The sequence below is a fragment of the Heterocephalus glaber genome, unplaced genomic scaffold (genome assembly GCF_053883595.1).
Source record: "Heterocephalus glaber isolate CG9 unplaced genomic scaffold, H.glaber_assembly_v1.0 deba00001608, whole genome shotgun sequence".
Taxonomy (NCBI): Eukaryota; Metazoa; Chordata; class Mammalia; order Rodentia; family Bathyergidae; genus Heterocephalus; species Heterocephalus glaber.
Window position 1 is genome coordinate 30537079 of NW_028258379.1, and position 24627 is coordinate 30561705.

General features: G+C 35.1%; 1 protein-coding gene across 5 annotated transcripts in view; it reads right to left on the reverse strand.

The window, feature by feature from the left end:
• Positions 1-24627, reverse strand: part of Catsperb (catsper channel auxiliary subunit beta) — a 179488-nt gene that overhangs the window by 119346 nt on the left and 35515 nt on the right. For 3 of the 5 annotated variants that reach the window (XR_015445101.1, XM_087195483.1, XM_087195484.1), the window contains exons 6-9: positions 14759-14899; positions 10203-10263; positions 4034-4129; positions 315-464 (exon numbers count right to left, since the gene is read on the reverse strand). Coding sequence is in view for 4 of the 5 variants with exons in the window: in XM_087195483.1 (XP_087051609.1) it covers positions 315-464; positions 4034-4129; positions 10203-10263; positions 14759-14899 (448 nt within the window). In the remaining variant the exon portion in view is untranslated. Of the gene's footprint in view, positions 1-314; positions 465-4033; positions 4130-10202; positions 10264-11572; positions 11661-14758; positions 14900-24627 lie in introns of those variants that run through there. The other 2 variants (XM_087195485.1, XM_087195486.1) reach the window with 2 other exon arrangements.

Below are 24627 nucleotides of genomic sequence, written 5' to 3' on the forward strand. Positions count from 1 at the left end.
CCTCAGGTCCTGAGTTTGATCCACGATACAAAAAAAAAAAAGAAACAATGAATAATTTCTAGGAAAAAGTAACATACTACAAGGGGAAGAAATGAGAAGAGATACTATTAACATGTCAAAATGTCACAGCCAAAAATATTTTTAGTATATCACACTTGAAAGCAGACAAGTGGAGAAAGGGTAAATTTGTAGGTATTTTTAGGAAACAATTTTACTCCACTCCATCAAAGCATTTAGTTTGCACAACCAGTTAAACATCATCTTCAACAAATATAAAATGCTACTTCCAACATTCAATAAATCTATAGACTTACCATTATATATTGTATTCAAAAGGAAGCCAAGTAATGCTATATCATTGGCACAGGGGCACTTTGTCACTTTGAGATCTATCACATGTGGACGTAATACACTGATCTCTTGTGATGACATTTCATCCCCAAGATTCCACTGAAGAATAGGTTCTGTGGAAATCAAAGCTAGGTTTTAAATTGTGGCAGTATTCTTGAAGATGAAACATTACTATATTCATTTAAAAATTTTAGAGGAGCTACTTAAAGGAACAATTCTATTGCCCAAAAATGGATGTAGTATGAACCATACTTCATCAGTTAAAGAGAGGTCAGTTTTATTCTAGAAATGATCAAATCAAACTCCCTTTGTGGAACCTTGGCAAGGTCACGCTGCAGAAGAGCATGTGGGATAGGAGATACTTGGAAAATACCATTTGCCTCAGGGTCTATTCCTAGAAATGGAATTGTTGGATCACAAGATATGTACATTTTAATTTAGAGAACCACTTCTGCTTCAAGAGCCTACATTTCCTTTTTGCTCTCTTCCCCAATCTCTTTGAAACAACAGTAGATAAAAATAAGAATAAATTCAGAGTAGCAGTGGAGAACAGGGGAAGATGTCATTTCTGGCCAAGAGACTTAGAAAGGTTTCTGGAAAACAGAAGATGGGAAGAGACTTGCAGGAAAACAAACAAAAACCAAACCTAAACAAAAAACAGTAAGAGATGAGACGTCTTCAACTCAGCACAGGCTGAAAAGTAGCACAATAACGAAGACCTTTTACATGGCAAACAAGGCCTTCTGGGTTCCGATGTCTTTTTAATTTCTCAGCTTTACTTTTCCCTTGGTCTTTGAGTAGCTTTTTTTCTCCCAGGTCCTTTTTTGTAGTCCCCATTTGGGTATCACCCTGTTTGTGAAGCCTCTCCTAAATCCCTACAATGAATGAGGTTCCAAGAGAGCCCTGAACTTCACTGGAACTGAAAGAATGAAACCATATTTTTTCTCAACAGACTTGGGTAATCAGACAAGGCTTTATGAATTTTAAAACTTAGATTATTATTTATGGATATTCAACAGGTTGAAGCTAAAGTGAAATTTTCATCATAAAGTGAAATTTTCATGGCTAAAGATTTTTTCTCCTGAAAAAAATCTAAAAATATTGAAGAAAAAAATTTCTCACTTAGAAATTTCAGAAGAAAAAAATTTTTTCCTTCTCAAAAAAAAAAAAAGAAGAAAGAGAGTACCAAAAGTAACTTGGCAACAAGGCAACTTGAAAGAATATTGTTGCCTGATTTTCAAATAAAGTCAAAGGACTTTAAAGAACAAAAATATCTAGTAATTAACCCATTAGCTATTTATATTCTACAATGTAAAACTCTTGTCTCCCCAAACTTTCACTTTCAATTTGCTACAGACCCAAAGATGGTACCTGATTTTTTTTCCTTCACTTTGTGCAGAGCAAAAAAAGTAGCCAACTTTCCATTTGGGTTGTCATAGAGTAGTCCAGATACAGTTGAGAAAGGACAGAAACACAGTGTATAACTAAACTAACTCGAGTAAGTTATTCAAAAATTCAAAGAAATTTAGGGTAAGGCAGCTGACTTTTCAGGTTGGAGTACAGGGAGATTAGAGCTTGCATCTGAGACATGGTTACATGGAGTTGACAATGCCTTTGTATTATATTCTTTAAGGTCCTCTGTATTCTCAAGTTCCTTAAAGTCAGATCCTGTACTTTAAACATTAAAAGAACCAGAGAGTGATTAAAAGTTTTGACTTGTGCTGAGAAACTAAAAAAGAGACAGAAAAATAAACCTATGTGAAAGTTGTTGGTGACTACAACTAAGAGCAGTTTGAGTGCTGGAGACAGAAAATAGGAATGGTTTAGGGTTTGTATGGGATAAAAAGTGGCAGGAACAGGATTTTAAAGCATCTTTGCTGAATTTAGTAGTGATTAAAGATTTCTAGCCATAACCTTCACCTTAACACACTCTTCTGCTTAACATACTCCAGTGGCTTTTCAGAATAAGTGGAAAAGTCCACTGTTTTTATCTCTGCCAGCCTCTCCAACTCATCATACACTAGTCACTGTCATTTTTTATGCTTCTTCAATACTAGTCTCCTTTCACTGCCTTAAACAGATCAATCTCATTCCTACATCCATAATCTTCTAAGGCCTATGGAAGCTCTTAGCTGCGGCACTGCCTCTATATATTATACATAAACATAAGTTAAAAATGTTAATGCAGTATCTTAATATAAAAATGTTTCAGGTTTCTGATTCTTTACTAACAGAAATTAATTTAGATAGTACCTTAATACTTCAGAGGAGCCTGGGATAGCCAAATATCAAAACTAGTATTGTAATGACTATTGAATAATTGGGTCACTATTTTTTAAATTTTGGAAACTATGAGAAAAGTAAGAAAGTATAACATTTTGTCATTTTTGTTACAGATATTTTAAAATTAAATTAAATTCGATTAAATTTTATTTTATTGTGGTTCTGGGCATCCAACTGAGGACCTTGACATACTAGGCAAACACTATCATGGAGGTAGACTCCCAGTCTTAGATATTTAAATTTTGGTTAAAGAGACAAAACAATTCAGATAATACTGAAGATGGCTTTGTTGTTTTACATAGTTTTGTTACTTGTCACCAAATGCATGAACTTGCTGTGGAGTCCATGTTCTAAAAGTATTTTTATTATGATATACATGTATGCACTGTTTTGTGTATTTTCTGAATTTTAGACAAATATTCTATTCTATCCTACAACTTGATTTTTCACTCAGTGTTTGGGTTCAGTTTTGATTCTATGTTTGGACCTATTTCCTTCATTTTAACAGGATATACCCATGTGTATTTGTCTTTCCCCTTATTTATGGATATCCAGGTTGTTTACAGTTATTTGATACAAATATTACTTTATGAAATAGACTTGTACATGTCCTCTGAGGACACATGGTTCTCAATCCTCACTGTACATCAGAATCATTGTTGGAAGATTTTCTAAAACTATAGATGTCTGGCTCTACTTATAAAGATCAGGTTTTGATTGGTGGATGGTAGAGTTGAGACATCCTTACTTTTTAAAAGGCTGTCAATTATGATTCTTTCCATAGCATGTAATGTTTATTAAGTTTTACGCTGTATTATTCTACATAGCATCACATCAAAATAGGTCTAAGATAATAAAAACAAAAAGAAAGTGAGGAAATACAGGATCTAGGACTGAGGATTTAAAAACGTTTATGCTACAATTCTATAGGTGGTTCAAAAAATAGGGCTATCATTTTTTATCAGGCAATTGAAAAAGAGAAGTCTAATTAGTTGTACCGCTCAGTGTTCATGAATTTAAAGCAACTAATGCTTGATTAATAAAATAATAACTTCTGGAACAGAGCAAGATTGTTTTTACAGGTTGTTGTCATAAAAAAGACAATTAGAAATATCTAACCAAGATACATCAAAGATGGAAAAACTAGCTTTATACAGTTATTGTTTAGAATGATCCTCAAAATGGCCACAATAAAATATATATTTCCATATTCCTATAGCACTCTATGTAGGCTTCTAATAACAATTATCCACATATATTTAATTCTTTGTCCCATCGTGTTTTGAGTCCCTCAAGGTCCTGATCATCTAGGACTTAGCAGAATCTGGCAAATAGTAGATGGCAAAGTTTGCTGAAATAATATATGAATTCCATTCTACTTTCATCTTTTAGTATTTACCTCGAACACTATCCAATAGGGTTCCTTCAATAGCATAAATATTTAATCCTTGATGTAAAGTGATCTTTACTAACCATTCTTCTACAGCAGCAATATCTGAAAACAAAAGATAGTCAACTATTTTTTATATGTCATGTTAATGAAATGAAGATATGTGAACGACATATGACTTTTCCTTTTCTAACCATTTTTTGCTACATTTATATATCAAGTTTCCCATGTTTTTCCTTCAAATATTTCACTGATAAAATAATAAAAAAGAATTATGAAATGATCTGACCACCATAGCAATGAATCTGCACACTAATATTTTAGATCATAATTTTTCACCTAGAGCTGTGTGACTCTGTAAAAAGCAAATTATGACCTTCTTGTGAAATGGTATAATATTACCTAAAAATACCCATCAAAGAAAAGTTCATGGTAAATGGAGGGGTGGAGGAGTTGAAAGGAGGGCAGGGGAATGGGGAAAAAATAAGAATTGAGATATATTATGTAAAGGTATAAATTTCCAATAATGAATGTCATTATATTGTATACCTAAAATGTACCAATAAAATTAATGAAGAAAAAAAAAGAAAAGTTCATGACTGATGGCTTCACTGTTGAATTCTACCACATATTTAAGGGTTATCTAATATAAATTCTTCTTAAATAAAATAGTCTAAAAAAATTGAAAAAGTGGGAAATTCAAAACTCATTCCATATAGCCAAAATGACTGACACCAAAACCAGAAAAAGAAACCACAAAAAGGAAAATATCTCTGATTAAAATATATGTAAAAATTCTCAACAAAATAATAGAAAACTGAGTTCCATAGGCACATTAAAAAGATCATCACGATCAAGTGGGATTTATCTCAGGGATGCAAGGATGGTTCAATAATGAGAAAGCAAATAACTTAATTAAAAATGGGCAAAGGAGCCGGGCATAGTGGTGTACACCTGTAATCCCAGCACTCAGGAGACTGAGGCAGGAGGATTGCTGAGTGTTCAAGGCTAGCCAGGGCTACATAGAGAGCTCAAGACCAGCCTCAACTACAAAGTTAGACCCTCCCTGCAAAAAAAAAAAAACTATGGGCAAAGGATCTGATAAATACCATACATCCTCCTTGATATGTGGAATGTAGAAAAGATGACAAGAAAATACAAGGGAGTCTATTATTAGACAAGAGGAAGGGAATATGAGGGAGAGGAGGCGGTAGAAAGCCAGGTAATAGGGGGATAGATTACAAGCAAAATGTATTCATTGATATTATACCCCACCATGTGAAAAAGAAACTAGGGGAAAGAGTGGGACAAGGGAGGATGATGGTGATCAAAATATGTTATATGCATGTATGAGCCTTCCAAAATAAAACCCATTAATTTGTACAACTAATAAAAAAAGAGAATAAAAAAATCTCCATACAGTTCCATGGGCTTCAGTTAAATCATTTGAAAATGGAGATAATAAGGGTACTTACCAAGAGTATACTTCATATAGTGAGAAATAAATGAGTTAATTTAGATAAAGTCTTTTGAGCAGTGCTGGCATATAATAACTCAATAAAGCTAGTGGCTATGTCTGCTACTATTACAACAATTATTTTGCTACCTTTGCTGTTGATGTTACCTAACTTGCTTTTACTAAGATTTTACATATGCAGATGGCCCCAACTTATCATAGTTACACTTAACGATTTTTCTGCTTATGACTGCAAAAATGATATGCATTCAATAGAAAACATACTTCAAATATTAAATTTTGATCTTTTCCTGGGCTACCAATATGTGGTAAAATACTCTCTTGTGACATAGGGCAGCAAAATGAGCTGGTTGTACAATCATGAGGGGGAAAAAACTGTGTTGCTAAGCTATAATGTTTTAGTAGCTTAGGTATACTAAATGCATTTTAACTTACATGTTTTCAACTTAATAAAGGTTTATCTGGATGTAAACTTCTTATGAGTTGAGAATTGTCTTACCACAGTACTCAAATTCAGCATAACAGTAAATCAGATATGATCAAGGACGAAAACATTGAATGAGGAAAGGTGTTTTCTTTCCTCTAAGCATTTTAAATCTGATTTTTATCATATTACTGTATACCATCCCCTCTTCCATTATATTACCAGCACAAATTTAAAACAAACAAACAACTCATTCAAGGGATTTGTATCAGAAGAAGAGAGCTCATTTGATCTTTTTCTACAAATTCTAATGTTCGTTCTCAGATCAGGTTTATTTTTGTCTAGGTGACCTCAGAATCAATGCATTTTGAATTAAAGCTTGTAAATAAACAGCAGAAGTAAAAATAACATGTAATCTTCATTGCTTTCCAGCTGTCAAATTAATGCCACTGTTATTCCAAGCACCTACAAAAATAATTCACCTTTATACTAATAAGAGTCAGTATAATTTAAAAATAGAGTTTTCAAAATGAATAGTTTTCAAAATGAATTCCTTGCAAAAAACACACAAACTTCCAATGACAAGATTTTTCCTTAAAATGCGATGAGTAGCCCTCTCTCTTTTTGCTTCCCAGATGCCACTGGGAAGCACTGCTAAGGTGAACAGCTTCACTCTATCCCAGCCCTCCACCATGATGTACTGCCTCACCGCAGGCCCAGAAACAATGGAGCCAATCCACCATGGATTGAAACCACTGACACTGTGAACCAAAATAAGCTTTTCCTCTTTTAAGTTGTTTTTCTCAGGTATTTTGTTACAATAATGGAAAGCTAACACAGAAAAGTGATACTTAGTAGTGGGTTGTTGCTGTGACTATACCTGATCATGTGGTTCAGAAGCCTTTGGAAACGGTTTGTGGGGGGAATTTGGTAGGATTTGGAGTTGCAAGCTACAGAAGCCCTAGGTCAGTGGGGGCGAACCTACAGCACATGTGCCACAGTGGGCACACAGAGCCTTCTCTGTTGGCATGTGAGCCAAGTTGCCCCAGCAGCTGAGCATTGGGTAAGAGTTGTTTCATCTAATCTAAATTCTAAGGATTCAGGTTTAATTGCAGTATTGACACTTTGTGATAAGTCAATGGGCTTTGGGCTGCAGTTTGGGCACTTGGTACCTAAAAGGTTCACCATCACTACCCTAGGTTGTTGTAATTGGAATTTAATTGGTGATTCTGAGCTGGGTGTGGCAGTGCACACCAGTAATCCCAGCACTCTGGGAGATCGAGGCAGGAGGATTTCAAGTGCAATCCCATCTTGGGCAATTTAGCAATTTAGACTATTATGGCCTGTATCTAGATGTCCCTCCAGAGCCTCATGTGGTCATAGGTGGGGCTTTTTGGAAGTGAAGCTGGATCTAGGGTGTGTGGTGCTGGGATTAATGGGGTAATGCTGGGATTAATGTGCATAATTACTAAATTAGTCCACTGATTGGCTTAGCTTAATTCTGGGTGTGGATAATGCAAACCTCACCCTGAGTGTAGGTGACACTACCCAAAAGACAGGTAGTTTGGATGGGATAAAAAGAAGAGGCAGGCTGCTGCTTTCCTACTTTGCTGCTTTGTTGCCTTCTGCTTCCCCTGTTAGCCATGGAGTGTTTCTCCTCTGCAATGTCCTTCTGCCACGCCACCTTGCCTTGGAGCCAGCCGATTATGGACTGAATACACCACAAACTGTGAACTGAAATAAACCTTTCCTCTTTTAACTTGTGGAGTTGGGTATTTTGTCTCAGCAAATGAGAACAGTAACTAAGATGGAGACCCTGTCTCAAAATTTAAAAAATTAGAAAGGGGTTGTAGACATAGCTTAGTGAGAAGCTCCTGGGTTCAATCCTTAGGACCACAAAGAAAAAAAGAAGGTGATTGGATGATTCTGGTGGACACTCAGAAGACCAGAATACTGATAGAAATGCAGATAGTAAAGACTATCCTAATGAGGTTTCAGATGGAAATGAGAATTTTATTGGGAATTGGCATCATCCATGTGATGCTGGTTTTACAGACATGCAGAAAATACAAGTTGTAGAGTCATGGTGGCTTCCACTCAAATTTCACAAGAGGACCTGGAAGGCCATCCAATATAAGGCAGCATTAAAATTCCTGTAGGCAGTCCCTGTGAGAGTGATGTATGAAGCTGTGAGAGTGAAGCTGAAACTGCAATTGAGACCTCTGTAAATTAGAGATGAGAGGAACATTGGAATGTCTACCAACAAAAGCCACAGAAATGAGTACAGTCAGCCCAAGACAGTGGCTATGTGGGTTGCAGCCAGTAAGGCCTAGGGGCAGAGCTGCCCAATCTCTTTGGAGTTCACATCCTGCCATCATGTGCCTTAGATACAGGATATAGATCTAAGAATTTAATGTTTGTCTTGCTGGGTTTCCATCTTGCTTTAGTCTGCTCTTTCCTTGGTACTCTCCTATTCCTTGCCTTTGGAATGGGATGTTCACCTTGTGCAATTGTATATTGGAAATATGTAACTTGTTTCTTGATTTTTACAAGAGCTCATAGCTAAGAGTTTGCCTTGAGTCTTAGGTGAGACTTTGAATTTGGACTTTTGAGGAATACTAGAACAGCTAAAACCATGGGGACTCTTGGAGATGAACTGAATGCATTTTTTTTTTTTTTGGTACCAGGGATCGAACTCAAGTCCTTGTGCTTGCACAGCAGGTGGCGAAACCACTGAGCTAAATCCTTGGCCCTTGGACTGAATGCATTTTGAATTGTGAGATGGATGACAGACTTTGGGGCCTAGGATTCAGATGTTATAGTTTGGATCTGGAATGTCTCCTATAAGGGACATGCCTTTGAATGTTATATTTTGTCCTCAGTTCCTTCCTCACACTTCCCCTCTCTCTTTGCTTTGTGGCAACCATAAATGTACAGCTTTCCTTTGCCATGCTTTTCTACCATGATGTACTACTGCCTCACCACAGGCCCAGAAACAATGGAGCCGGTCCACCATGGACTGAAACCTCTGACATCATGAGGCAAAACAAACCTTTCCTCTTAAAAAAAATAAGATGAATAAAGGGAAAAGATAATGATACAATCCACATCAGATCTTAACAGTACTGCAGTTTCTGCTGCAGACTTTAATCTTTTTTTGTTTGTTTGTTTTTTGGGGGTACTAGGGATCGAACTCAGGTCCTCACGCCTGTGAGGCAGGCAGCGGTACCACTGAGCTAAATCCCTGGCCCAAGACTTTAATCTTTGATATTTCCTTATCTATAGAATCTTTTCTATCTCTGCTCTATTCTCTCTTTCCTCCACCTTCACTCTTTAGGACACATTCTAGATGCCAATCTAGAGCAATTGGCCTGTATGATTCCTCTATCACACTCTCCCAATCTTTAATTGCCTGCCATATATAATTGGCACATGAGTAGATCTTAGGATAAATATATTCTCCTGAGAATTTGCAATTGGGCTGGCCATTAGGAAAAAAAAATTCAACAGTAGTGAAATAGTTTTAGAATGCCAATATGCAAAGAAATAAAAATAAATGTAGATTTACAGAAAAGATAGATAAATGAGACAGGGAACCCAGTATTCCCCGAGTTTTTTCTATTTCTTATTTTTAATTCCTTCCTACAGTGTGGCTGCATTTTTATATTTAGAATCCATGAGTAAAATAATTTTTTCTCCTTAAGTGAAGCTAAGTTAAGTTTTTCTTTCTCGCATCTGCCAATTAAAACAAATCTTCCATCATTTTTAACCTATAGAACTACCTCTGATGCCTAAAAATTTAACTTAGTCTATTAGTTTAATACTCATAAATTTGAGATTTGACTTTCCTCCTTTTTCTTTCTGGGTATACACAGTATATAATGTACTGCCACATAACATTTAATAGTAGATTCCCTCATAAAATAATATATTGCACATTATAGTCTATAACATTTTAAGGTTGATTTAACTTTAGTAAAATTTATAATACTCGATACTACAATTTTCAACTTCTAGAAAATGAGTTTGCTTTAAAAAAAAAAGGATAATATAAATGTTACGTGTGTCAGAACAATCAACCTGTAAGATTGCCAGGTAAAATACATATGCCCAGTTAAATTTAAATTTAAAATAAATCAGAAATAAATTTTCAGTATGTCCTACATACTACATGGGATATTTACATGGGATAATGAATAAACTTTAAACTACAATAAATATTTTTACTTGGTAAATTTAGACCCATGAGTAAAAGAATAAATTCAGGTCAGCCTTACCCGTGTTACTTGTGATGTTTTCTCTAGGAATATCAATTAACCAGAAAATCCGATCATTCAACTTGAATGAAGAAGACATCAGAAAACAATATTTTACAATGTTAATAGTAACACTTATTTTGGCATATTCTACTTGTCTTTTTTTTTCTGTGCTGGGGATTGAACCCAGGGACTTCACCCCGAACCACACCCCAAGTCTTCAATTTTTTAAAAAAACTTTTGGGACAAGGTCTTGTTGAGTTGCTAAGTTGCCCAGGTTGGACTTGAACTTTAATCTTCCTGCCTCAGCTTCCCAGAATTCTGGGATTATAGGTGTACACTGCTACACCTGGCTCTACCCTATCTCTTAAAAAAGAATTAAAAGTACATACATATACCACGGGGCCGGGGATTTAGCTCAGTGGTTCTGCCACCTGCCTCGCAAATGCAAGGACCCGAGTTCAATCCCCAGTAATATATAGTCAAGAATATATTTGCATCGTGGTTTGGAATAATACAAGATTATAAATGATAAAAAAGTTAATCAGCTGTGTACAATAATATAGCTACATAATGAATTACCATACAGCCAAGCTCTGGTAACATGAAGTTGAAGTACTACTGCTTAATAATCAGAGACAAAACATGGGATGGCAGAGCATTTGGAAATTTAAGAGAAAAATTCAAGGAGCAAGAGATCTTCAAGAATGATGAGCTCTAAGATTTATATAAAAATTGTGTCCAAATTCTTGTGCTACACAGGTGCAGAAGACACCCCTAGAAGACCAGGTCTGAGAAACCAGCAGTGGAAGCTAAAAGAATTGGCAGAGATATCAGCTACTGAAACTATAAAACAGTTTGCAGTTTTTGCCAAGTCATCTGTCTTTTAGAATAACAAGAACAGCAGTTTCTTAGAAGAACAAAACAGAATTTAGAGTTGCTACAACATATTATCTTCAACGTCCAGTTTTCAACCAAAGTGACAAGATATAAAAAGAAACACAAAAGTGTAAATGATATTCAGGAATAAAGGGTAGACACTAAACTGAGTCAGAGTCCAGATACCAGAAATGACTTCAAAGAATTTATTATGACAGTGTACACAGGTTTAGGAAAATGTTCTAACAAGGAAATGGATAGAGAATCCCAACACAAATCAAACAAACAAACAGAAATAATAAGACTGACAAGTATAATAACTGAAGTGCAATATTTATTTAACACATTAAATTGCAGACTGGAGATGTAAAAAGAAATAATCAGTGAATTTAGAGATATAGTAATTAAAACTACCAAATATTAAAAAGAGGGACATATTAGGGTGACTACAGATAACAGTAATATACTGTTTATTTCAAAAAATGAGAACAAAGGATTTTGAATATTCTCACCATAAAGGAATGATAAATTCTTGCGGTGGGGATTTACCTCAGTGATTCTACCACCTGCCTCTCAAGCACAAGGACCTGAGTTTGATCCCTGGTACCAAAAAAAAAAAAAGAAATGATAAATTCTTGAGGACATAGTATGTTTAATCTGATTTAAACCTTACACAATATATACATGTACACTACATGGTAACCCATTAATATATGAAAATTTTACACATTTAATGTATCAATTAAAAATAAAATTTAAAAAAGAGGGAATTAATGAAAAATAAAGTTTTATAGACTTGTGAAATAATATAATGTGTTCCAAAATATGTATGATTGGATTCCAAGAAAGGAAAGAGATAGAAAAATGGGTAGGAAAAAATCTTAGAGAAATAATGGCTGAAGGCTTTCCAAATTTGGTGAATTTGCAATTCAGGAAGCTCAGAGAACTCCAACTGGGTAGGTACAAGGAGAAAAATTTAAAAGCAACTAGAAAAAAAATGGCACACAAAATGGGACAATAATAAAAGCAACAGTTAACTTTTTATTCAAAACAATGGTGTCAGGCAATATTAGAATAACACATTCAAAATCCTGAAAAAAAATGAAGTCAACCAGAAATTCTAGATCTGACAAAACTATTTTTCAAAAATTCAGTTAACTACTAAAAATCTCTTACAACTCATATGTGAGTCCAACAAGGTTACAGGATACAAGATAAATAGATAAAAAGGTTTACTATTAGGAATAAATTTGACAAAATGGATACAATTTATACTTTTGAAACAAAATATTTTGAAAGAAATTAAAGAAGATCAAAATATGTGGAAAGACAACTTGTGTTCATGGTTTGAAAGACTTAATATTATTAGAATGGAAGCCTACTTAAATTTATCTATAGATTCTAAAAAAATCTCATCATAATCCCAGCAGGTTACTTTGTAGAAATTTACAAGCTTATCCTAAAATTCATATGGAAACTCAGGGACCCAGACTAGCAAAAACATTTTTTTATAAAAAGGACAAAGTCAGAAAATTCATGCTCCCTTATCTCAAAACTTAATCCAAAGCAACCATATTAGGACAGCATGGTAGCAGCATAAAAATAAACATATAGATCAATGCAATACAATTGAGAATACAGAAACAAACTTTCATATTTATAGTCAGCTGATTTTCAACAAAGACATCAAAACAATTCAGTAGTGAAATAATAATTGTCTTTTCACCCAAATAGTACAAGGAAAGCTGGATAGCTACATGCAAATAATGAATATAGACTCCTACATTTTATTGTACAGTGTATAAAAAATCAAAATGAATCAAAGACACAAAGGTAAAAGCTAAAACTATTAAGCTCCTGGAAGAAAACATACAATTAAATCTTTCTGACCTTGGATCAAGTGATAGTTTTCTACACATGACTCAAAAAGTACAAGGAAGAAACTTTCATATATCAAGCACTCTATCAAGAAAGTGAAAAGGCAACTCACAGAATGGAAGAAGATATTTGCAAATCACATCTGGTATGGGACTTCTACCCAGAATATATATTAAGAACATTTGGAATTCAACAATAAAAAGACCACTCAATTAAAAATGGAAAAAGAATCTAAATAGCTATTTCTAGGCCAAGAGTAGTGGTGCATTCCTGTAATCCCCATACTTGGGAGGATGAGGCAGGAGGATCGCCATGAGTTTGAGACCAGCTTGAGATACATAGTGAGTTCAAGGCCAGCCTGAACTACACTGTGAGACCCTATCTGAAAAAAAAGCTATTTCCCCAAAGAAGACATTCAAGTGGCCAATAAGCATATGAAATGATACTCAGCATCATTTATCATTTGAAAATTGCAAATCAAAACCATAATGAGAGGGCTCTTCATATCTATTAGAATGATAGAATGACTACAACAAAAAAAGACATAACAAGTGTTGGTGAGAATGTGGAGAAAGTGGAACTCTAGTAACATAGGTAGAAATGTAAAGTAGTACAATCATTTTGGAAAGCAATCTGGTAGTTCTCAAAAAGTTAAATATAGCTTTGTGCCCAGAGAAATGAAAACATTTCCACACAAACACATCCACAAATGCTGACAGCAGCATTATTTACAATAGCCTCAAACTAGAAATAACACAAATGTTGATCAACTGATGAAGAGATAAGTGTGGTGTCTATGCAATGGAATATTATTCAGCCAGAAAAAGGAATATAGTACTTATATATGCCACAACATGGATGGACTTTGAATACGCTATGTAAACTGAAAGATGTAGTCATAAATATTACATATTATGTTCCATTTACATGAAATGCTTAGAATAAGCAAATCTTAGAGAAATAAAGTAGAATAGTAGTTTCTTAGGGGTAAGGAATAGAGAGAGAATGGAAACCATGTCTCCTAATGTCTCTGAGTTGTCCTTTGGAGTGATGACATGCTCTGGAATTATATAGTAGGAATGACTGTATAAATCAAGTATATGAATATGTCAAAAAGCAATGAATTATATATGTTAAATAGGTGAACTCTATGGTATGTGAATTATATCTTAATAAAGTTGTCTTAAAAATGAAGGTCAAAGGGGTAGGGGTGGTGGGAAGGGAAGGGGAAAGGAAAGAAGGGAAAGGAAAAATTATGAGAAAAGGAAAAAATGGAAACAAAGTCTTTGTAAATAGGGAAGGGTGGAGGGAGTGAAGGAAGGTCAGGTAATGGGGAAAAAATAAGAACCAAGATACATCATGTACAGGTACAAGCACCCAATGATAAATGTAAACATATTGTATACCTAAAATGTACCAATAAAAGAATTTAAGGAAAAAAAATGAAGGTCAAATAAATACATTTTCAGGGGAAAGAACGATTTATTGTCAGAAGATTTGTACTGTAAAAATGCTTAAATAAGTTTCTTCAAGCAGAAGAAAAATGATACCAAAGGCAACATATCTACAGAAGAGAGTGAGGAGTAACAGAAATGGTAAATAAGTAAGAAAATACTAAAAAATTGTATTTTTCTTCTAATTTTTTAAAATGTTATGATTAAAGCAAGAAGTATAATACTATATTTTTGGCTTTAAAACATATATATCTATGTATATATCTTTATTGTAATATTAATGAATTACTTGTCTTTAAAAACACATCCTATAAGGAAGAGTATACTAATGTAAATATATCACAGAATAAAATAAAGCATAATTACCAATGTTAAATTAAAGTGGAAGATGCCATGATATGTACTATTTATGATTTCCAAGGTGGGAGCAAGTCCTCCAGATGTGAACGTACTTAGCATTTCCTTGGAAATAAGCTCATTCTCCGTTCGGAAAAAACACTGGATTTTCTTTAGGAAAGAGAAAAAGAAACAAACAAGTAATGACAATTTGATAGAGAGAAGCATATTACATTAATTTAAAAGTGAGGAGAAATCTGTGAAAAGTAAATGCTGCAAAGGCTGCTACCTTTAGTAATTCTGCCTCTAGCTAGGTAAAAAAACTATTTTCCAAATTATACTTTGAGAACTCAGTAACCTATTATGTGATTGTCATAAAGTTTCAATTCATCCTTATTGTAATCTTTTCTGTCATAAAACAATAAGAAAGATTTTATATTTAATAAAGGTAAAATCAGAACCACATGTTCTCACATGTAGGAATTATGATTTTATTAAAGTTGCTATTTTATGTAAAGTTTTTAAAAGCTTTTGTTATCAAAGTTATTTTGTATCTAAATAGAAGAGGAAGCAAACATGTAAAGCATATCTTGCATTTTTATTGGCTATTTGCTAGGGTATGGGAAAATGCAGCAATCATTAATGGTAGATTTTACTGAAAACTAACATGAGGCAGATACCAAAATCTTTATCTCTCAGTTCTTGTAATTAAGAGCACTTTGGGTAATCTCCCCATCTAATTTAAGTTTCTGTACTAAAATGTGGGGAAAGACATTTATTCCAAAAGTATCTACTTAGCTTGTGGGAGTGTTATAGTTACTGGGTATAGAGAAGTGAACAAAATAGAAAAAAATTCCTGCCATTATGAAACTTACATTTTAATGGGGATTGGTAGGGAGAAAAATTGGATAGATGGAGTGGTGAATTGGTAGATGGATAGAAGGAAAGTTACAAGTAAAATAAATACAGAATTAATTATATGAATAAAGTAGAAGAGGGAGATTGGGAGCACAGGAGTTTGTGATTTTTAATGGGTCATCCGGGAAAAGGATAGTAGTGCTTAATTACCTCAGGGAAGATCAAATGTGAAGATTAAATGTCACAATAAACATAAAACATGCTGAAAAATGCCTAATACACACACCTGACACAAATAAACACTTTGGTTATAACTCACTTCCTACTCACAATTTTTTTTTCCAGTACTGGTGATTGAAGCAGGCATGCTTAAGCAAGCACTCTATCACTGAGCTACATTCTCTGCCTTTTTTGTTTTTTGTTTTGAGACAGAGTCTTGCTAAATTGACCAGGCTGGCCTTGAACTTATGATCCTCCTGCTTCAGCTTCCTAAGGAGTGGGATTAAAAGTATGTCCCACAGTGCCTGGCTATAATTCCCTTTTCAAGAAGAAAACACTGACAGAACCGGGCATGGTGTTGCACACTTTTAATTCCATGGTGGAATAAAAATAAAAATAAAAAAATAATAAAATAAAATAAAATAAAATAATCCCAGCACTCTGGGAGGCTGAGGCAGGAGGACTGCAAGTTTTAGCACAGCCCTGGTAATTTAACAATTTAGTGAGACCTTATCTCAACATAAAAAATAAAAAGGGTTGAGGATATAGCTCAGTGTGAAGGACCTGGGTTCAATCCCAACTACTACATAATACAATATAACAAAACAAAAAAGCCTAGAGAAAAAAACTGGTTGGAGAGGTTAGGTAACCTGCCCAAGTACACACAGTCCAACATCTGATCTCAGCTTTATAAGTCTGTCTTCCTCTAAGGCCCATTACTTTTCTATAATATACAAATAAGAAAGGCATTTTTTACTTAAAGGGTATGTACTTCACAATAGTTGTAAATATAAAAGTTAAATATATGTGGCATATCAAGAAGGAACTGAAGTCTAACTTAAAGCAAATTTAGAGATAAATGTATTTGTCTTTGTGGAATGTTTTTGTTTTTATTATATTTATCAGAAATTTTTAAACAATCTGTGCATTTTTATTAACTTTTATGTTTGAGTTTGCTGCATGGTTATTTAAAAAATTTATTTTATTTTATTAGTACATGTTTGCAATTCACACAGTTTACAGTCATCTTGGGAGTGATTATACGTACATATTACAGCTTGTTTTTTTTTTTTCTAATTTCCTTCTCCTTCCTTTCCTCTCTCTCCTCCTACTCTGGTTCCCCTGTCACTTTTTACATACTTATTGATATTATTTGTCTTAGCTCATGTTATGGCATATAAAGTTTACATTAATTGGAGTTATTAGGATCCTGTACATGATGTATCTTTACTCCTGTCACTTCCTCTTCCCCTCCTTCTCACACTTCATCCTTGTTTCCTTGGACCACTTCACTATTGGACAAGATCTGTTCTCTTGTTCCTTTTTATCCACGCTCATTTTCTTTGTTTGTACTTTGCCTTACTCAAATGAGAGATACCATATGGTATTTAAGCTTGTGTGTCTGATTTATTTCATTCAGTATTGTACTTTTCAGGTGTAACCGTTTTCCTACAAATGCCTCAAATCTGTCATTCTTTATAACTGAGCAGTATTCTATTGTATATAGCCACTGCATTTTCTTTCTTTCTTTCTTTCTTTCTTTCTTTTTTTTGGTACTGGGGATCAAACTCGGGTCCTTGCACTTACGAGGCAGGTGGTGGAACCACTGAGCTAAATCGCTGGCCCTACACTGCATTTTCTTTATCCAAATCATCAGTTGATGGATATACAGGCTGCTTCCAGGATTTAGCTATTACAAATTGTGCTGTTATAAACATATATTAAAAAAAATATATAAACATATGCATATATTGCTGTAGTATGATGATTTAAGCTCATTGGGGAAGATACCTAGCAGAGGAATAGCTAGGTTGTATGGAATTTCTATTTTCAATTTTTTGAGAAATTTAAAAATGATTTTCATAATGGTTGTATTAGTTTACCTTCCCACCAACAATGAAGGAAGTTTCCTTTCATCATCACAGCCACACTAGGATTTGTTATTGTTTGACTTCCTGATGATTGCCATTCTTTCTGGAGTAAGATGGAATCTTAGCATTGTTTTAATTTGCATTTCTCTAATGGCTAGAGATGTTGAACATTTTTTCATATATTTGTCAATCATTTATATTTCTTCCTCTGCGAAGTGTCTGTTCATTTATCTTGCCCATTTCTTGACTGGGTCTTCAATTTTAAGTGGTTTAATTTTTTTTGAGTTCTTTGTATTTCTAGATATTAGTCTTCTGTCTGAGGAGTAGCTGGCAATATTTTTTCCCCATTCTGTATATTCTCTTCACTTTACTGATTGACTCTTTTGCTGTACAGAAGCTGTTTAGTCTGATAGAATTCCATTTGTTAATTATTGCTACTATTTCTTGTGCAATTGAGGCTCTGTTTAGAAAATTCCTTCCTACACCTATGTCAATTGTTTTATTTATTTTATGTTCCAGAAGAGTTAATGTTTCTGTTTTAATGTTTAGATCTTTGGTACATCTAAAAAAATTTTTACATGGTGAGAGTTAAGGGTCCAGTTTCATTCTTCTATGAACAGAAAACCAATTTTCCCAACACCACTGTTGAATAGGCTCTCTTTCTTCCAACATATGCTTCTGGCCCTTTGGGTTGATCAAATAGTTGAATATGTTTGGGAAAGTTTCTGTATCCTCAATTCAGTTCCATTGATCACGTGTCTGTTTTTGTTTTACTATTGCTTTGTAGTATAGCCTGAAGTCTGGTATTGCTATGCAGCCTGATTTACTCTTATTGACCAAAATTACTTTTGCTATTCGGGGTCTCTTCTGGTTCCATATGAATTTTAAGATTGTTTTCTCTAGATATTTAAACTATGCTGTTGGTATTTTGTTTGAGACTGAACTGAATCTGAAACTGAACAGTTTGGGAATTATGTCTATTTAAACAATGTTGGTGCTGCTTAAAAAGGAGCATGAAACATCTTTCCATTTTTGATGTCCTCTTCAATCTCTTTCTTCAGAGTGTACTGTAGTTTCTTTGGTAGAGGTCTTTCACTTTCTTGGTTAGGTTATTTCCTAGATATTTCATGTTTTTGAAGTGTCTGTGAATGGTATTTTTTTCATAATTTCCTTCTCATCCTGTTCATGGTTGGCATACACAAATGTTAACGATTTTTGTGTGCTGATCTTATAGCCTGCTACTTTGCTGAAGTTGGTTATTAATTCTAAGAGTTTTTTTTTTTGGTGGAGTTCTTTGGGTCTTTTATGTAGAGTATCACACCATCTGTAAATAATGATAATTTGAGTTCTTCCTTTCCTATGTGTATCCATTTTATTTCTTTCTCTTGCCTAACTGCTTTGGCTGATGTTTCAAGAACTGCGTTGAATACCAGAGCTGATAGTGGACAACCTTGCCTTGTCCCTGATTTTTAGGGAAATGCTTTTAGTTTTTCTCCATTTAGTATAATGCTGGCTATTTGTTTGTCATAAATAGCCCTTATCATATTCAGGTATGATACATGTATGTTTGCTTCGGGGTTTTTATCAGGAAGGGATGTTGGATTTTGTGGAAAGCCTTTTCTTTTTTTTTTTTTTGTATTAAATTCTTGTATTGGTACATTGTAGGTACACAACACAATTACATTTCTCATTGGGAATTGCACCTTTATATAATGCATCTTGGTTCTTATTTTTTCCCCATTCCTAGCCCTCCCTTCACCCCCTCCACCCTTCCCTATTTACAAAGACTTTATTTCCATTTTTTCCATTTCTCATCATTTTTCCTTTCCCTTCTTTCCTTTCCCCTGCCCCTCCCACTACCCCTACCCCTTTGGACCTTTCCTTCCTATTTTGCATCATCGATTATTCATTCTAATCATTGGTACATTTTAGGTATGCAATATAATGACATTCATCATTGGAAATGTGCACCTTTACATAGTCTCTCTTGGTTCTTATTTTTCACCCTTGCCCAGCCCTCCCTTCAACTGCTCCAGTCCTCCCTATTTACAAAGATTTTGTTCCTATTTTTCCATTTTCTCATATTAATCCCATTCCCTTCTACCCTTCCCCCTAGCCCTCCCACTTCCTTCCCCTTTGCCCCTTTTCTTCCTATTTCACATTACCTATTATACATTTAGTCCTTATTTACACTTTCAGTTTCTCACACCAGAGAAACTATTCGGTATTTACACAAGTGTGTCCTATTTATTTCACTTAAGAGTATTGCCTCAATGTGCATCCACTTAGCTATAAATGTCTCTAATTTCTCATTTTTATGGCTGAGTAGTACTCCATTTTATAAAAAAACCACATTTTCTTTACCCAGTCTCCAGTTGATGGGCATTTGGGCTGTTTCCAAGTTTTAGCTATTACAAATTGTGGTGCTATGAACATGGGTGCACATATATCACTGTGGTATGATTCTTTTAATTCTTTGGGGACGATCCCCAGCAGTGGAATAGCGGGGTCAAATGGGACTTCCAGTCCTAGTTCTTTGAGGTATCTCCATACTTATTTCCACAGTGGTTGCACCAATCTACACTCCCACCAGCAGTGGAGCAGGGTTCCTCTTTCCCCACAGCCCCACCAGCATTTGTTATTGGTTGATTTCATGATAGCAGCCATTCTTTCTGGAGTGAAGTGGAATCTCAGCGTTGTTTTCATTTGCATCTCTCGAATGACCAGTGATGGTGAACATTTTTTCATGTATTTATTTGCTATTTCTACTTCTTTGTCTGAGAAATGTCTGTTCATTTCAGATGCCCATTTTTGGATTGGGTCTTTAAATTTGCGAGGTCTGATCTTTTTAAGTTCTTTATAGATTTGAGATAGTAGACCTTTGTCTGAGGAAGAGCAGGTGAAGATTTTTTCCCACATTGTGGGTTGTCTCTTCACACTGCTGGTGGTTTCTCTTGCTGTGCAGAAGCTTTTTAATAAGAAGAGATCCCATTTGTTGATTGTTTGTCCTAGTGGAAAGCCTTTTCTGGCTCTATTAGTATGACCATGTGGTTTTTGACCTTGTTCTTCTTTATGTGATGTATTACACTTACAGACTTAAGTATGTTCAACCATCCTTGCATCTCTGGAATGAAACCTACTTATTCATGATGTATGATTATTTTGCTACTGTGCTGCATTCTATTTGCTAATATTTTGTTGAGGATTTTCTGCATGGCTATCTGAATGCTGTATTTTATTTTGTTGTGTAGTTTTTACATTAATTTATCAGTACATTTTAGGTATACAATACAGTTACATTCATCATTGGGATCATGTACCTTTTCATGATGTATCTTGCTTCTTATTTTTTCCCCATTTGTCTGCCCTCCCTTCACCCCCTCCAACCTTCCCTATTTATAAAGACTTTGTTTCTATTTTTTCCTTCTCATATTTTTTCTTTTCCCTTCTTTCCTTTCCCCTACGTCTCCCATTTCCCCAACTCCTTTAGACCTTTTCTTCCTATTTCACATTATCAATTATACCATTTGAACCTTATTTACACTTTTAGTTTTTCACACCAGAGAAATTATTTGGTATTTACACGTGTGTCCTATTTATTTCATTTAAGAGTATGGCCTCAATATGCATCCACTTAGCTATAAATGTCTCTAGTTCCTCATTCTTTATGGCTGAGTAGTACTCCATTTTATTTTTTAAAAACCCCACATTTTTTTTATCCATTCTCCAGTTGATGGGCAATTGGGCTGTTTCCAAGTTTTAGCTATTACAAACTGTGCCACTATAAACATGGATGCCCATATATTGCTGTGGTATGATTCTTTTAATTCTTTTGGGAAGATACCCAGCAGAGGGACAGCTGGGTCAAATGGGACCTCTAATCATAGTTCTTTGAGATATCTCCACATTGATTTCCACAGTGGTTGCATCAGTCTGCACTCTCATCAACAATAAGGAAGGGTTTCTTTCTTCCCACAACCCTGCTAGCATTTGTTATTGGTTGATTTCTTGATAACAGCCATTCTTTCTGGGGTGAGGTGGAATCTTAGTGTTATTTTCATCTGCATCTGTCAAATGACCAGTGATGCTGAACACTTTTTCATATGTTTATTTGGTGCTTTTACTTCTTTGTCTGAGAAATGTCTGTTCATTTCAGATCCCCATTTTTGAATCGAGTCCTTATATTTGGGGAATCTGATTTTTTTGAGTTCTTTATATATTCTAGATATTAGTCCTTTGTCTGAGGAACAGCTGGTAAAATTTTTTTCCATATTGTAGGTTGTCTTTTAGCTCTGTTGAAGGTTTCTCTTGCAGTGCAGAAGCTTTTTAATAAGATGAGATCCCAGTTGTTGATTCTTTCTGCTAGTTCCCGTGCTACTGAGGTTATGATCATAAAGTCTTTTCCTATGCCGATGTCTTCCAGAGTTCTACCTAACTTATCTCCCAGCAAGTTTAGTGTTTTTTTTTTTTTTTTTGGTGCTGGGGATCAAACTCAGGAGCTTGTGCTTGTGAGGCATGCAGTGGAACCACTGAGCTAAATCTCCGGCCCTGTTTCTGTTTTAATATTTAGATCTTTACTTCAATCTGATTTTAGTTTAGTGCATGGTGAAAGATAGGGGTCTAGTTTTAATCTTTGGCAAATTGAAATCCAATTTTTCCAACACCATTTATTAAAGAGGCTATCTTCCCTCCAGTGAGGATAGTTGGTTCCTTTGCCAAAGATGAGGTAGCTGAGTATGTCTGGAGTTGTTTCTGCATCTTCTAATCTATTACTTGCCAGTACCATGGTGTTTTTACCATAGTGGCTTTGTAGTATAGTTTCAAGTTGGGGATTGTGATACCCCCTGCCATGTCTCTGTTGCTTAGAATTGCTTTTGCTATTCTAGGTCTCTTCTGGTTCCAAATGAATTTTTCGATTGTTTTCTCTAGTTCTGTGAAATACACTGTTGGGATTTCAATCAGGATTGCATTGAATCTGTATAGCAGTTTTGGAAGTATGGCCATTTTCACTATATTGGTTCTTCCTACCCAGGAACACGGGATGTCTTTCCATTTTCTTATATCCTCTTCGATCTCTTTTTTCAGAGTGCTGTAGTTCTCAGTGTAGAGGTCTTTTGCTTCCTTTGTTAGATTGATTCCTAGATATTTAATTTTTTGGACACTATTGTGAAAGGAATTATTTCCCTAATTTCTCTCTCAGTGAGTCTGTTATTTGTGTACAAGAAGGCTATTTATTTTTGAGTGTTGACCTTGTATCCAGCTAGTGTATTGATTCTGTCAATTTTTTAAATTTTTCCCCCTTTCCCTGCTCTCCCTTCAACCCCTCCATCCCTCCCTATTTATAAAGAATTTGTTTCCATTTTTTCATATTAATTCCATACCGTTCTTTCCTTTCCCTACCCCTCCCTCTTCCCATTCCCCTTTGCCCCTTTTCTTCCTATTTCACATTATCTATTATACCTTTTAGTCCTTATTTGTCCTTTCAGTTTCTCACACTAGAGAAACTATTTGATATTTATACATGTGTGCTGTATTTATTTCACCTAATAGTATCGCTTCAATGTACATCCATTTAGCTATAAATGTCTCTAATTTCACATTTTGTATGGCTGAGTAGTACTCCATTGTATAAAAAAACCACATTTTCTTTTTCCAGTCTCCAGTTGATGGGCAACTGGGCTGCTTCCAAGTTTTAGCTATTACAAATTGTGGTGCTATGAACATGGGTGCACATATATCACTGTGGTATGATTCATTTAGTTCTTTGGGGAAGATACCCTGCAGGGGAATAGCTGGGTCAAATGGGACCTCTAATCCCAGTTCTCTGAGATATCTCCATATTGATTTCCACAGTGGTTGCACCAGTCTACACTCCCACCAGCAGTGGAGCAGGGTTCCTCTTTCTGCACAGCCCCACCAGCATTTGTTATTGGTTGATTTCATGATAGCAGCCATTCTTTCTGGGGTTAGATGGAATCTCAGCGCTCTTTTCATTTGCATCTCTCGAATGACCATGGATGTTGATCATTTTTTCATATGTTTATTTACTATTTCTACTTCTTTGCCTGAGAAATGTCTGTTCATTTCAGATGCCCATTTTTGGATTGGGTCTTTAAATTTGGGAGGTCTAATTTTTTAAAGTTCTTTATAGATTCTAGGTAGTAGACCTTTTTCTGAGGGACAGCTGGAGAAAATTTTTTCCCAAATTGTGGGTTGTCTCTGCACACTACTGGTGGTTTTTCTTGCTGTGCAGCTTTTTAATAAAAAGAGATCCCACTTGTTGATTGTTTGTACTAGTTCACGGGCAACTGAGGTTTTGTTCATAAAATCTTTTCCTACACCAATGTCTTCAAGAGTTCTACCTAACCTCTCCTCCAGCTGGTTCAGCATTTCTGTTTTAATGTTTAGATCTTTAGTCCATTTTGATTTTAGCTTAGTGCATGGTGAGAGATATAGGTCTAGTTTTAATCTTTGGCATGTTGAAGCCCAATTTTTCCAGCACCATTTATTAAAGAGGCTATCTTTCCTCCAGTGAGGGTGTTTGGCTCCTTTGTCGAAGATAAGGTGGCTGAGTGTGTCTGGAGTTGTTTCTGCATGTTCTAATCTATTCCACTGGTCCTTCAGTCTGTTTCTTTGCCAGTTCCATGCTGTTTTTGAAACAGTGACTGTGTAGTATAGTTTCAAGTTGAAGGTTGTGATACCCCCTGCCATGTCTCTGTTGCCTAGAATTACTTTTGCTGTTCTGGGTCTTTTCTCATTCTAAATGAATTTTTGGATTGTTTTCTCAAGGTCCATGAAGTATGCTGCTTGGATTTCAATCAGGATTGCATTGAATCTGTATAGCAGTTTTGGAAGTATGGCCATTGTCACTATGTTGATTCTTCCCACCCAGGGAAGGGATGTCTTTCCATTTTCTGATATTGTCTTCAATCTCTCTTTTCAGAGTGCTAC